Genomic DNA, 14,074 nt, shown 5'->3' on the forward strand with positions numbered 1-14,074 from the left:
GAAGTTCTTTGCTTTTGGAACCAGCCCCTTTCCTGACTCAGGTGCACTTGAGCCAGGGGGCAGGGGGCTCTCACTCCTGTCGCCCTCTGTCTGTGGTAGGGCACCCCCGGAGGAGACTGTGGAGAAGCATTAGTGAATTAACAGGGCAGAGGTGACCAGACCAGCACCCCCAAGATCACCCCCCATCCCCTGCCTCAGCCACAAGGGCTACCCAGGATACCCCATGAAGTTCTCCCTCCCACGAGGTCCCTCACGGGCCCTGCCCTGGGTGGTCCCCGTAAACTTATGCCAGGGCGGGCGATGCGTCTCAGGCTCTACTGAGAATGCCCGCTGGGACTCCCCTGCAGGGGCGGGGCCCCTGTACCCACACCCAGGCAGTATTGGGGAGGCTGGATCTCCCAGCTGCGTCGCTGTCGCTGTGGCCCAACCTCTCATGGCTGAGGGAGGGCTCTGAGGCCCGAAGGAGGGAAGTCACTTCACCTGGAAGTTGTAGTCTCAGGGCCGGGGCCAGAACCCAGGCGGGGGGGGCGGGGGACCTGGATGCTGCCCTGTCCTGTGTACGCCTTGCTGCCCCCAGGCCACCTCAGGTGAGCTCAGGTGCGCAGGGGCAGGCTGCGTGGGCTGGGGGCCCCGCCCTGGCCCCCACCCCTGAGGCGGGCTCCCCCGGGGCTGGCTTGGGGCAGAGCGGGCGGAGCGGGGGAAGCCCCCGGGCTGGCGCACGCCTGTCATCCGAGGGCCCAGCAAGGCGCCAGGAGCCATGGAGTTGCGGCTGGGGGGCTGCACGGCAGCGGTGGCTGCGGTGAGTGGGAGCACGGTGGAGGGGGGCGGGCAGCCTGGAGCCTGACCTCAGGCCTGGGTCGCTGCGCTAAGAACGATGGGGCCCCACTTCGCGGGGAAGTGTGCCAGCACCACCACCAACCCCTCTCCACTTAGAGACTCCGCTAGTTAGAGCCATAGCCGGGCGGGGCCCTTCCGCTGAGAGGAAACCCCCGCCCCGGGGGCCAGAAGGGTCTAGGGGCCCCAGGCAGAGAAGGATCCGGGTCCTCCACCTTACACAAACCAGGAGTGGGGACGGGGCCCCCCGGTGCCTGCCCTGGTGCCCTGGCAGAGGGAAACGTGTGGGGGGAGCTGGCTGGAGACCTCGCTCTGCCTCTCTCGAGCCTGCTCTGTGCACCGGGGGGAGGGAAGCTCATCTTACCCCACATCCATGGCACCTCCCGCCCAAGAACCTGAGAAGAGGGCCTCTCTGAGGGCAAACGCGGTGGGGGGCTCGGAAGGGGGGGAGGCCGGGGAGGGCCCGCACGGCCAGCCCTGTCACAACCAACAGCCACCTGTCTTCCAGGTCCTGCTCCTTGCGCTGCTGGGCGCCCAGGGCCAGGGCGGCACACCCAGTCCAAAGTGTGACTGTGCCTCCAACTTCCAGAAGAGGAGCGGTCTGTTCTGTTGCAAGGGCTGTCCAGCCGGTGAGCAGCCGAAGGGGTGGGAGGGATGTGGAGGGGAAGTGAGGGCAGACAGAGGGAGATGGGGTTCAGGCGGGGTCAGGAGACAGGGGAGGTGGGCAGGGGTGGGGAGGAAGTAGGGAGCCAGAGATAGGAGAGGAGGGAGGGGAAAGAAGGAACCCCCTTTGACTGTCTGACCCGGGTCTGGTTTCCACAGGGCACTACCTGAAGGCCCCCTGCCCAAAGCCTTGCGGTGCCTCTACCTGCCTCCCGTGCCCCCGCGGCACCTTCCTGGCCCGGGAGAACCACCATGAGACCCGCTGTACCCGCTGCCAGGCCTGTGATGAAGAGGGTGAGGGACCTAGTGCTCAGTGGGGGACTCCTGAGGACAGGCCATGGCCAGGCTGTTTCTGAAGGAGGTGGCTGGCTTGGGCTTAACCTCTGGTGCGACAGCCCTGTGTCCACCCATCCCAGGCCCCTCTCCCCTCGATCCCACCCTAGGATTCCCTTGCCCCCTCACTTCCTGATGACCCTCCCATCTCCATATATGCCTCAGCCTCTGATCTGGGGCGATCTCCATGCTCCTCTCCCTTTGGGGGTGGCCCCGTCTTGGGCTGCCCCCATCTCCATTCTCCAGGGGATCTGCCCGGGGTCCCCGCGGGGGGTCTCCGGCCCTGATGGCCTCCACTCTCCCCATCTCCCTGAACACTCTTGCCAGTTTCCCAGGTGGCCCTGACGAACTGCTCAGCAGTGGCAGATGCCCACTGTGGCTGTGACCCGGGCTGGTTCCCCGAGTGCTTGGTCAAGTCCTGCAGGGACGGCTCCCCCTTCCGCTGCCACCCGTGCTCAGACTGCAGGGCCCTGCACCGCCACACACGGGTGCCCTGTGAGTACTCCCGCTCTGGGCTGTCTACCCCTCCACACCCCCCCTCTCCCTAACTCCCGCTCTCCCTTCCTGACACACAAGCCATCTCCTGGACTGCAGGTTCCGTCAGAGACACCGACTGTGGGACCTGCCTGCCTGGCTTCTATGAATATGGCAACAGCTGTGTGTCCTGCCCCACGTAATGTCCTGGCTGCCCTGGGACAGGGAGGGGGTTCTGGGAGCAGAGTGGGGATCCCGGGAAGGTGGAGGGAGCTCGGTCCTGTGGTGGGTGGGTGCCATTTCAGGCAGACATTGGATACTGAAGGGAAATCTGCATTCACCTTATGCCAGATAAATAAGGGGTTGTGTCCTTTAGTAATCTTTCCAGCTGTAGGTTAAGGAAGCATAGGATTTGGCCGTTTATAGAGAGTCAAGTTGATACAATTTCAAAACTATGATCTGCCACTCATTCTCTGGGAGATCTTGGGCAAGTGACGTCACCACTCCGATCTGTGGCTTCTCCATGTGACGATGTTAGCAGGTTCTGCCCCCCCACCCCTGGGGCACAGGTTAAGGGGTAAAGCACTTTATCCATTCATTTGCTCTGCAAGTGTTTATTAAGCATCTACTATTTTCCAGAGATGTTCTAGGTGCTGGGGATCCAACAGGGAACAATGTAGGCAAATCCTGGTCCTCATGGAGCTGACATTCTAGTAACCCTCAATCTAGTCTAGAAAAAGCTCCATAAATAGCGGTTGCTGCTCTTGTTTCTGGGGACACCAGTGAAGTTTCAGCAGTCCTTTGGGAACATTCCAGGGTACTGTGGTGCCCAGGGAAGAGACCTGGGGAGGGCAGGGCCTCCAGGATGGAGAGGACGGGTAACCTCTCCTGGTGTCTACTCCCTCACGCCCCCCACCCCACCCCCTCTTCTTGCAGGAGCACCCTCGGGAGCTGTCCTGAGCCCTGTGTGACTGTCTGTGGCTGGAGGCAGAGTAGGTGGTGTGCTGGGAATTTGGGCAGGATTATTGGGATGGTTGGGGAGGCTGGGGTGTGGCTCCTATCCACCACTCACCGGCTGTTCTTTCAGTGTTCTGGGTGCAGGTGCTCCTGGCTGGCCTGGTGGTCCCACTCCTGCTCGGTGCCACCCTGACCTACACATACCACCGCTGCCAGCCTTGCAAGCCCACGGTTCCTAGTAAGTACACGCACGTGCACGCATGCACATTTCTAGGGGCATCGGGTTAGCATGGGTAGCCCAGAGCCCACTCACCCCTGATGCAGAGGGGGGAAACTGAGGGAGAGAGTGCTGGGGGCAGGGGTGGCACAGGAACCCAAGAGGAGCTGGACCAGCACCCAGGTCTAGGAGTCTTGCCTGGTTGCTGATGAGATGCTCTTGTCTCTCAGCAGATGAAGCTGGGTTGGAGGCCCTGACTCCCCTGCAGGTAAGAATATTAATAATATTCAGGGAAGAGAGTGAGCAAGAACCCAGGCCTCAGCCTTCTGGAGCTGAGAGGCTGGGCCGTATTATAACTCTTGGTCCCCCACACGGGGCACGGTGGCTGGCAGGCACAGAGTAGGCCTAATGAACACATGTGAATTCCCTGAGTAGTCGGTGAATGAGAGCAGCAAGGCACCTGTCTCTAAGTGGCTTTCAGTCTGGTGGGATCCAGACAGGTAAACAGAAGACAGTTCAGTGAGATGAGTGTCACCATAGGGAGGCCTCCGGCAGGGTTGGGGCCACAGGGGAGGGCAACCAGGACAGGGTTATTTCAGGCAGAGGAAATAGTTCTTCTGGGCCACCCAGTGAGAGATGAGGGGGGACTTCGGGAGGCAGCCTTCAAGAATGCTGACTGATCCAGGGAATGGCTACTCCCAGCCAGAGACCCCAGGAAGGGGTGACCCCAGGCTGACCTGGGGCCTCTCTTGGCTTCCAGGCCACCCACCTCTCACCCAGGGACAGCACCCTTCTAGCTCCAGCCAGCAGTATCGAGAAGGTCCGCGCCACGCATTTGGTAGGCAATGGCTGGGCCCTTGGCTCCCCTCAGAACCAGGAGGCGCCCTGCGCGGAGGTGACGTGGTCCTGGGACCAGCTGCGCAGCAGAGCCCTCGGTAAGAGACCTCACTGGCCTTCACCCCATTCTCCTGAGCCTAAGATGAGAAGTAATGGTTTCCTGAGGCACCACCTGCCCACTTCCCGTCCCAGGCGGACGGGGTGCACCCCCCTGGTCCCCCCGCTCTGCCCGTGGTCCCGCCTCTGGCCTCCGTTCTTGTTCCCCACCGACTCTCTCTGGCCCGTCCCCAGACCCGCCGCCGCCCATGCCCACGCCTTCGCCAGCGCCCCCTGCGGGCTCCGCGGCAGCCACGCTCCAGCCGGGCCCGCAGCTCTACGACGTGATGGACGCGGTGCCCGCGCGGCGCTGGAAGGAGTTCGTGCGCACACTGGGGCTGCGCGAAGCGGAGATCGAGGCCGTGGAGGTGGAAATCGGCCGCTTCCGCGACCAGCAGTACGAGATGCTCAAGCGCTGGCGTCAGCAACAGCCCGCCGGCTTGGGCGCCGTCTACGCGGCGCTGGAGCGCATGGGACTGGACGGCTGCGCCGAGGACCTGCGCAGCCGCCTGCAGCGCGGCCCGTGACGCGGGGGCGGGGAGGGGGGGCCCACCCCGGGCGCCTCTGGGCTCTGGCGGCCCTTGCAGAAGCCCTAAGTACGGTTACTTATGCGTGTAGACATCTTATGTCACTTAATAAGCTCCTGGCACGGCCCTGCGTAGCAGCGCCAGCCGCCCTCCCTGCCGCGCGCCCCCTGGGGTTCTGGTTGAGGCCAAGCGGCATCGACGGATATCGGGAGGGGGCAGGAGGTGGCTCAGCAGTGTCTTGGCCCGACTTTGGCCGAGGCCTGGGTATTAAATCTGTGAAGAAAAGCTACTGCTTGGTGTTTCCGAGGGGCTGTGGTGTTAAGTGGCCCCGGCTTCGTTTCCTGGGGGGCGTCGTCGAAAGGCCCGGAAGTCCTAGCGCCCCAGGGTCGGGGACCCACGGTGGAACCCAGTGTGGCCCCTGGCGCCCAGGCCGCCCCCGCGCCCCGCTCCCGCCCGGCCGCGGCCTAGTTACCCGACGGAGAGAGGAAGTCGTGGCGACAGCGCGAGAGAGTGCACGTCAGCCGCGGCGGCTGAGAGAGCTTTAATGGGGGTGCGGGATGGCGGGGACGGGGAGGAAGCAGGTGGAGACACAAGCGCAGGGACCCTTGCCTCGCACTCACGCCACCAGCGTCATGAAAGGGTCTGGGAATCGTGGGACCCGGGGGGGAGGGGGGCGCGGACTTCACCAGGGGGAGGGGCTGGGGGGGGAGGCAGAGGTTGGGCCCCCGGAGCGGCAACTCGGTCCCGACGGGCAGGTTGCCGGTTTCATCGTTTCTGGTAAACAAATGACTGAGAGGAAACCCTCGGCGGGGATGGGAAATGCGGGCCGGGTGCAGATCTGGGTCACGACGGGAGGAAAACCCCTTCCCCGAGCGCGGGGCCTGCCTCCGCCCAGGATGCGCCCGCCGCGTGGGTTCCGGGGTGCGGGGGAGGGGGCTGCGGCCGGGCGCGCGCCCCGCAGGAAAACAAGGTCGCCACCCACGGGGCTGGGGAGCGCTCTGCGCGACCTCCACCGAACATGCAAATATATGTAAATAGGCATGCAAATAAGCAGCATCTTTTTGCGTCAACAGCTTGCTTGGGCACTTTTCCTGGGCGACGGCGGCGGGCGCGTTCCAGCGGCGCCCCGGGCTGGGCATGCGGGGGCCGGAGCGGGGTCAGGGAGAGGTTCCAGCGCGGGAGGGGAAAGGCAGCGCGGCTCCCAGCCCTTTCCGCCGGAGCCGGGCAGGCCGGGGCGGAGACTGGGGCCCCCAGAGCTCACGAGGCTGCGAGCAGGAGGGCGGCACCTAGTACTTAGCGATGTCCCCCTTCTTCAGGATGATCTGTCGCTGCCAGGGCGCCAGCTTGCTCTCGTCGTAGCCCAGCGTCCGCAGCTTCTCCGACTGCTCTTTCTCTCGCTGCAACTCCTCCTGCTTCTGTCGCTCCTCCTCTTTCCTAGGCATGGGGCGGGGGGCAGAGCCGCGGGCAAGCGTGAGACGGTGGGCCAGGCACCGTGAGGGGCAAGTAAGGCGTTACTGGGGGCAGGGGCTGGGTGGCCAGGGCAATGGGTTCTAGGGGCAGAAGGGCTGGGGGACTGGGGACTGGGGTCGGGTCAGGAGCCACAAGGATAGGGTGGGAACAGGGAGGGGCTTGGTTGGGGGCAGACTGGAGTCACGGGGGCACACATAGGAGCTGGGTGAGGGAGAGGCTGTGGCTGAGTTATTTCTGGCTGGGGTATTACTGGAAACAGGGGTGCTGGGTCAGAAGTGTGGCAGAGGGTGAGCGGGGAGTGTCCTGGGGGCAGGACCCAAGTAGGAGGGACCACATTAGTGGGAGGCAGTGGTGGCTAATTAGGGACGGTTATTATAAAATAGGGGCTAGAGGGGCGCCTGGGTGGCTCAGTTGGTTAAGCGTCAGACTTCGGCTCAGGTCATGATCTCGCGGTCCGTGAGTTCGAGCCCCGCGTCCGGCTCTGTGCTGACAGCTCAGAGCCTGGAGCCTGTTTCAGATTCTGTGTCTCCCTCTCTCTCTGCCCCTACCCCGTTCATGCTCTGTCTCAAAAATAAATAAAAACGTTTAAAAAAATAAAATAAAAAATAAAATAGGGGCTAGAGCTGTGCTGCTGACAAGGCAGCCACTAAACTCAGGTGGTTACTAAGCATCTGAAGTGTCAGACCTGAGATGCAGGATACGTGTAAAATGCGCACGGCATCACGAAGACTGCTTTTTAAAAGTTGTGACACATCTCGCTAATGACTTTTACACTGGTTACATATTGAAATACTATTTGGATATTTTGGGCTAAGTAAAATGTAAATGTTAAATTCACCTTTACCTTTTTATTTTTTCAAAGTGCCTACTAGAAAACTTTGCACAGTGGCTCGTGTTATATTTCTGTAAGCACTGGGCTAGATTACTGGGCAGAAACCACGCTTTGCGGGACAGAGGTCAAGGTTATTGGTACTGAAGTTGGGTTATAACTGAAGGCTAGGTTAGTGGGAGACGAGGGGCTCGGTAATCCAGGCCGAGGTTATCAGGGCAGAAGATCTAGACTTTGGGGCAGGGGCTAAGTTGCTGGGGGAGAAGAGTCTGGTGGCATTAGTGGGAGCAGAGAGATTGTGCTACAAACCAGACAAGGGGGTGTGCTCAAGATGGGGCTGGATGAAGGGGCAAAAGGACTGTGCCTAAGCCAGGGAGGGGCAGCAGGTCGGCCCACACTCACCGCTTCTGCTCCCTAGAGGAAAAAGAGACAGCATTATTTGGTGCCACCACCTCAGGGGCGTGATCAAGACACCCTACCAGGCCCTGAAGCTTCCGGTCCCCCGGCTCACCTCTCCTCTTCTAGCTTCTTCCGCAGGAGGTCTCGCCTCCAGGCAGGCATGCTGGCCAGCCGGGCCTCCTCCTCTTCCTCCTGAAACACAAGCACAGAACTTCAGGACCAGCATGCGCTGGGAGGTGGGGTTTGGGGGGAGGTGCACCCCCAACCCCGGGGGACCCGCGCTAGTCAGGGACAATGGGATACAGACGTCCTTCTACAGAGCAAATAGATGAAGGTGCCTGGCCACGACCCCCTTAGAGGGGGCCTCCTGTGCTCTGCCCCCTCATAACTCAGGCCCCCTGTGTTCTAGAGGTGGTGCCAGACAGGTCAGAGCTAAGGTGCAGGAAAGGAGCAGAGAATGAGATTTCCCACTAGGGCAGGCTGACGGATGGCTCCAGGGCCCTGACCTCGACTCTCTGGGCAGACCCATACTTGGGCCCCCACAGATCCAGCCAGCTCGGAGGGGCTCAAGCTGGCCTCCACTGCGAAGGACCCCCTGGCCTATGCACGTCCTGTTCCCAAGTGGAGTAGACACTACCTCTACAACTGTGTGGCTGCATCGACTTGGCAGGGGCGGAGGCGGGCATCCAACACAGGCAGCTTACAGCAAAGAGTTTTATTACGTGGATGTTACACAGGAGAACACGTCACACGAACACTACACATGTGGCTCCCTTGACCTCAAAGAAGTAGCTGTGAATTCCAGTGCAAAACCAAAGAGAGGAGAGCCACACTGCCCCAGGGGGGACCCACGGTCCCTCACTCAGAGGGGCGGCTTCTTCTACCTGCCTCCCATGCAGAGCCGGGCGAGACTGTAGGCCCAGAGGGGAACACCTGGTTTGCCCTGTGCCCTGCCCACTGCAGCCACTGCCCCACATCTGGTCACAGTGGGCTTCAAAGGCTCTGGCAGACTGGTCCTGGATACTCCGGGTTTTCCAAGGCCACCCTGCTGGCTTCTGGGTTTTTCCTGTGGGCTTCTGGCCTCCAGAGGGCATCAGACGGGCATCCAAGCCTGGGTTAAGATGCTTGAGGGGGAAATTCCGATTTCTGCCGCTCAGATGTCAAAAAGCTCTGCCTCCTTCTCCTTCCAGAAGGAGAAGCTGCGGTCGATGTAGCGGCAGATGTCCTCGTTGCTGAACTCGCCCATCTCAGACACCAGCTCCAGGGGGTCTTCGACAGGGGCTTCGGAACCAGGAGGGTCCCACGTCGGGGGAGGCGCGGCTGGCGGAGGGGGGCTGGGGGGCTGCGGCGCAGGAGCTGGGGCCTCGGGCTGCCCCTCTGGCCAGTCCACCGTTTGACCCGGAGGGACCTTTTCTGCCGGCTCTCCCTCCTCCTCCGCCGCCTCCCCCTCCTCCTCCGCCGCCGCCTCCCCCTCCTCCTCCTCTTCTTTTTTCTCTTCTTGCTCCTTCTCCGCTTCTTCTTCCCGGGCTGGCTCAGCCTCCGGGCTGTCTCCAAAGAACTGGCGCCTGAGGTCCTCGAAGCCGTCGCTCCAGGTTCGTCGGCCAGCCTCCACCTCCTCGAGCACCACGCGGTGGAAGAGGCGGATGAGCTCCCACGGGTGGCTGCCCAGCCGGTCGAACATCTCGTAGCACAGCAGGTGGCGGAACTTGCGCTCCTCGCGGCTCAGGCCCATCTCCAGCAGCTGGAAGTAGCCGAGCATGAAGAGGTCGAGCGTGAGGCTGTCGTAGCGCGGGGGCGCGCCGCCGTCCAGGGGCGGCAGAAAGTGTTCGGGCCAGTACAGGCCGTGAGCCAGGCCCGAGCCACACGAAGGACGTACCGGCACCTGCCGCAGCAGGCTCCGCCAGTGGCCCAGCAGCTTGCCCACCACCTGCCGCTGCTTCAGCAGGCGCAGCAGCCGCGCATCCGGGCCGTCGCCGGCCGGCGGCTGGAGAGCGTCGGCGGCCTCGGGGCCGGGGCCCGTGCCGGCGGCCACCACGCGGGGCAGCAGTCTGCGCAGGCGCGCCTGGGCGTGGCGCCGGGGGCCGCGGAAGGTCCACTTGCGCCAGTGCTCCAGGAAGAGGTAGACGATGCGCTCCTTGCGCATATCTATGTAGTCCTGGACGCCGCGCAGCTCGGTGGAGAGCGACGGCTGGCGCGCCAGCTGCTGGGGCTCGGGCAGCGCCGCCTGGTGGTCCGGCGCGTCGGGCGGGCCCAGCGCGCCCACGGAGTCCCAGGGGGCCGGCAAGCCGTTGGCGACCGGGGCGCTTGGCTCCCCGGCGCCGGCGGCCACGTAGTCCTCCTCGAGGATGGGCTCTCGGCCCGAGGCGGCGGCGGGAAGCGAGAGCTTGCGGCGCGAGCCGCGCGCGGGCGCCGAGCCCTGGGCGCGTAGCTCGTAGACGGCGCGGAGATGCTGCACGGAGACGCCGCACTCGAGGATCTCGCGCGCCACGGCCTCGCGACACCAGCTGAGCGAGTGCGAGCGGCCGAGGCAGAGCGGACCCGGCCGCCAGGGCGCGTCGGGCAGCGGTGCCAGCGGCTGGCCGGTGTCGGCGGCCAGCAGCTCGGCCAGGTGCGCGGGCCGGCCGCCCAGCGCGGCCAGCAGCGTGGCCATGCTCTTGAGGAGCGTGGAGATCTTGCTGCACCAGGCAGGCAGACTGGCTGCGCGGCCGTGCATGCGGCGCGGATCGACGGTGAAGCGCGGCGCGGAAAGGGCGGCCGAAATCGGCAGCAGCTGCTCCAACTCCAGCTCCAGCTGCTCCAGGCGCGCCTCCAGCTTCTGCGCCTTGTGCAACACCTGCAGGTTCTCGATTTGCTGCTCGATGCGGAGGATGTCGGCTTCGGTCATGAGCTCGCCGAAGGGCCCGAGGATGGCGTTGTGCGCGCTGGAGTACCTCCAGCCCTCGCGGGGGTAGCAGCATGAGCTGGCGGACGTCAGCTAAGGCGGGGAAGACAAGAGAGGGGAGGGAGGCGCGTCTCCCTCTGGCCCGGCTCCCGCAGCGGCCGCCGGGGGGCGCCCTTTGCATGTCCTGGGTGGTGTAATGGCTCCGCGGGGCTCTGTTGGCAGGGATGGGCCACGCCCGGCCGGCGGGTGATTACACTGGGGCGAGACTTCGGCCCAGGCCGCTACTCCGGGCGCTGGGCAGTGTCCACTTTGGTCGCTGGCGGGGTCGTTGGGCGCTGTTGCAGAGACTGAGCGGGCAGAGGGAGTCTCCACACCTGGCTTGGTTGCTCATTACACCACCGAAGGAACATGCAAAAGGCGTTGAAGCTGCGACGCCAGGCTGCCCTTTCCCACCCCATCTCAGGGCTGCTGTTTGGAGGCCACATCCCAGAGGGACCTCGCGCATACTGATGACCTCTTGTCAGCTGTCCCCACAGCCCGAGCCCTCCCTGTGCACGCTGCCAGTGTTTTACTGCTGAACCAGCTTGAAGCCTCAGCTCTCACCCCTTGTCCCCGGCACTAGGGATGATAATTTTATGAGCTAGGTGTGCCAGGAACTTCTGAGAGTTTCATTCATTCCTCACTTTAGTGCTGGGCTTCTGCAGCCTGGGCTGGGGGGGGGGGGGGGTCGTCCTCACATCCTCCCGGTTCATCTTGACCCACTACAATCAATCCGTTCCCTCACAGACACACAGGATGATGCTAATTCCCTCACTTAACCCCTCTCCCAGGCTCTCTACTGCTGCAGGAGAAAGTCCATTTTCTTCAAGGCCAGGACTTGGTGATCTGCCCCCACTGATCTCTCCAGCTCCGCCCCTGTACTGACAGGACAGTCACTGAGCCTGCTCTTTGCCCCACTCTGTTCCCAGCCCACCTCTCGCTCATCTTCCAAGTCCACCTTGGACTTCACTTCCTCCTTCATAACACTGGCCCCACCCCAAATAGGACGGTGGGTGCAGGGCAGCCCCAGGCCTCTGCATGCCCCATCCCAGTGAGGGCAGTGTTGTTAACAGCCCCGTCCCTGGCTTCCCTGCTCACTCAGGCTCTCATGTTACCTTGTTTTGTATTCTTGGGGGCACTTATCTCTCTACTGAGATGCTGTGTTTGCTTGTTGGTTGACCCCCTCCCGCCCCACCCCCCAAAGCCACCTTTGAAAAGGCCTTGAGATATTCATCAAGAATCCCTAGAGGCTACAACAGCGCACAGAACACAGCACCCAGGAAACACGTGCTGAGCCGGTCAGTGGCAAACCACCCTGCCAGCCAAAGACGGTCAATCATCTGACAGATAAGAAAACTGAGGCTGGATGAGGCTCGGTCTCGAAGGCTGGAAAGTGGCGGTGCAGGAAAGGGCCCAGGCCAGTCTGACTGCAGCCCAAAGCCCGTTGGCCACGCAGAGGGCGGTCCCTGGACCAGCAGGTCAGTCTCACCAGGAGCTTCCCAGACACGCAGAGTCTCAACCCCACCCACAGCTCCTGAATCAGAATCGGCATTTTTACAAGATCCCGGGCGACGTGAAGCACATTCGCGTTTGATGAGCTTTGCCCGTCTCACGGAAGGACAGTCCCCAGGGCAGGGGAGGTCCTCCAACCCTGCTTCCCGCCCCCCAAGGACAACGGGAGCCGCCTGAGGTGGAAAGGCCCCCGCAGGCCGGGCGGCGATGTGGGGGATGGGCCCGGGCGCAGCAGCCCCGCCCCACCCACCTTCCGTCTCTGCTCCTCCTCCTCCTGCATCTTCAGCTGCAGCTTGCGCACCATCACTTGGCGCTTCCACTCGGGGATGGGCCGGCCCTGCTCATCGTGCGTGGGGATGAGCGCCTCCACGTCGAGCTGCACGCCTGGCGCCGGGGTGGCGGGCGGCGCCGGCGCCACGCTGCCGTTGAGCAGTGGCTGGGGCCCCACGGCCGGCGGGGTGGGGCTGCGGGCCCGGGACGGCGCGGGCGACGCCTGCGGCAGCGGCGCTTCGGGCTGCAGGGAGAGGCGGCGAGGCTGAGTGACCGGCCGGCACGGGGGAGGCGGGGGTGGGGCGGGGGGGGCGGGGCGGGGTACCTGTCGAGCCGCCTACCTGGGAGATCGGCTGCCCGCTGCCCGAGAACACCGTGGTCAGCCCCTTGCTCTGCGGCGTCGGCTTCAGACTCTTGCCGGCCTTGATCTCCGCCAGTAGCTCCGAGTTGTCACCCGTCGGGGACATCATGTTGAAAGACTTGGTGCCTGCACGGAGGCAGGAGAGGAGGTGCTGGCCAAGCGGGGGGGGGGGGGGGGGGGGGTGCGAGGTCTGCATCCCCGCCGCCCCTAGTCTGCCCCTCTGCCTCCCCCTCCCCAAGTCGGGAGGGGCCGGGCCCCAGATGACAGCTCTCCAGATCCCAGGCCCTGGGGGCGGCTCTTGGGTACCCCAGAGGCAGGCTCCCCGCTGACAGCTCACAGAGCCCCACCATCTTCCCGGCCCTACTCACGGGGCATGGGGGCCCTGCCTGGAGGCCCCTGGGAGTTCATGCTGGCTCTTGGGCCGGCCCTGGGGACTCCAGCGAATGTCTCCACCCAGGACACTGACTGACCAGCTCTAAGACACTACCTGTCTAAGGCCAGCCACCCGACCTTTGTCCTGGGTTCCCTGGCTCTGCCAGCCAGGGTGGAGTCTCCCTCCAGCCCTCTCTGCATCAGCAAAGCTCAGTGACCCTTGGACTGAGTTGCCTGGGGCCTCCGTGGCTATATGGGCTCAGGACCCTGGATACCAGAACCAAGCCAGTCCCCTCCCCACCTCCCACACAGACAGACAGACAGACATGGACGCAGACACACTGGTTGCAAGCCCGTCGTGTAGCAAAGCGCTGCTCAGCTCTGGGGGACCTAGGAAAGCGGAGCCTTTACTAAGGATACGGGGTGAAGTCACCCAGGAAGAAGGGCCAGGTGAAAAGCATGCAAATAGGCAGGTGCACGGAGTTTGCATTTTCTGACAAGGCCCGCGGAGGCGGCTGGGGTTTGGGAAGGGCTGTCTTTAGAGACCCAGGGAGGGGTGAGGGCTGGGTGAGGGGAACAAAACAGGCCAACAGCTCTTGGGTTCCCCAGGTTGGGGATCCCTGAGCGAGCAGCAGGAGGGGTAAAAGGGAAAGCTGCCAGGCAGGCACTGGCAACAGGCTCATTTATTTGGGCAAAACTGAAAGCCATGGGTAGAATTTGTGGGTGTGTGTGTGGGTGTGGTGGAGGTAGGAAGGTAGCTGTGGGGCCAGTGGCCCCACCTGTAGTGTGGAGGACCCCTGGCCTGCCGGCCCCTGGCCCTGCCCCCTCCTTTTTTTTTTTAAAGCCCCAGGTCCTTGGCCTTGCTTCCCCTGAGCGTGCCTTGTTCCCCGCCCCGCACCTCAGCCAGGAGCCCCGCACGCAGCTACTCACTCTTCCTGTGTCTCAGGACTCTCACTTCTAGGGATTGAGAGGAGAGAAGTGACAGCAAAGTTAGGACAAGGAG

General features: G+C 63.4%; 2 protein-coding genes across 10 annotated transcripts in view; one reads left to right on the top strand and one right to left on the bottom strand.

Annotated features, from left to right (window-relative positions):
* Position 1: 1 nt before the first annotated feature.
* Positions 2 to 5,223, top strand: TNFRSF25 (TNF receptor superfamily member 25). Of its 3 annotated transcripts, none has more exons than XM_047871668.1 (10): positions 2 to 587; positions 1,343 to 1,463; positions 1,657 to 1,791; positions 2,158 to 2,325; positions 2,425 to 2,503; positions 3,241 to 3,296; positions 3,392 to 3,499; positions 3,709 to 3,746; positions 4,239 to 4,413; positions 4,607 to 5,223. In XM_047871668.1, the coding sequence occupies exons 1-10, from the start codon at positions 324 to 326 to the stop codon at positions 4,936 to 4,938; spliced, it is 1,476 nt and encodes a 491-aa protein (XP_047727624.1). In that variant the 5' UTR covers positions 2 to 323; the 3' UTR covers positions 4,939 to 5,223. The 3 variants fall into 3 exon arrangements, with proteins under 3 accessions (XP_047727624.1, XP_047727625.1, XP_047727626.1); XM_047871669.1 differs by having other exon boundaries at positions 146 to 587; positions 3,712 to 3,746; XM_047871670.1 differs by lacking the exon at positions 2 to 587 and adding an exon at positions 598 to 799.
* A 240-nt stretch (positions 5,224 to 5,463) lies between these two features.
* The window catches only part of ESPN (espin), a 31,818-nt gene continuing 23,207 nt past the window's right edge, over positions 5,464 to 14,074 (bottom strand). For 3 of the 7 annotated variants that reach the window (XM_047871656.1, XM_047871657.1, XM_047871654.1), the window contains 4 exons: positions 14,002 to 14,028; positions 12,680 to 12,825; positions 12,319 to 12,582; positions 8,337 to 10,610 (listed from right to left, as the gene is read on the bottom strand). In XM_047871656.1, coding sequence (XP_047727612.1) covers positions 8,790 to 10,610; positions 12,319 to 12,582; positions 12,680 to 12,825; positions 14,002 to 14,028 — 2,258 coding nt within the window. In that variant the 3' untranslated portion in view covers positions 8,337 to 8,789. Of the gene's footprint in view, positions 6,373 to 7,639; positions 7,652 to 7,748; positions 7,829 to 8,336; positions 10,611 to 12,318; positions 12,583 to 12,679; positions 12,826 to 14,001; positions 14,029 to 14,074 lie in introns of those variants that run through there. The other 4 variants (XM_047871658.1, XM_047871660.1, XM_047871659.1 and 1 more) reach the window with 3 other exon arrangements.

This window comes from Prionailurus viverrinus, chromosome C1 (assembly GCF_022837055.1).
Source record: "Prionailurus viverrinus isolate Anna chromosome C1, UM_Priviv_1.0, whole genome shotgun sequence".
Classification (NCBI taxonomy): Eukaryota; Metazoa; Chordata; class Mammalia; order Carnivora; family Felidae; genus Prionailurus; species Prionailurus viverrinus.

Excerpts from the sequence above, each read along its gene's own strand:
- TNFRSF25 (XM_047871668.1), top strand. The coding sequence starts at position 324 with ATGCCCGCTGGGACTCCCCTGCAGGGGCGGGGCCCCTGTACCCACACC. Across the intron at positions 588-1,342 it reads CTGCCCCCAGGCCACCTCAG|GTCCTGCTCCTTGCGCTGCT; the intron begins GTGAGCTCAGGT and ends CCTGTCTTCCAG. Across the intron at positions 3,747-4,238 it reads AGGCCCTGACTCCCCTGCAG|GCCACCCACCTCTCACCCAG; the intron begins GTAAGAATATTA and ends CTTGGCTTCCAG.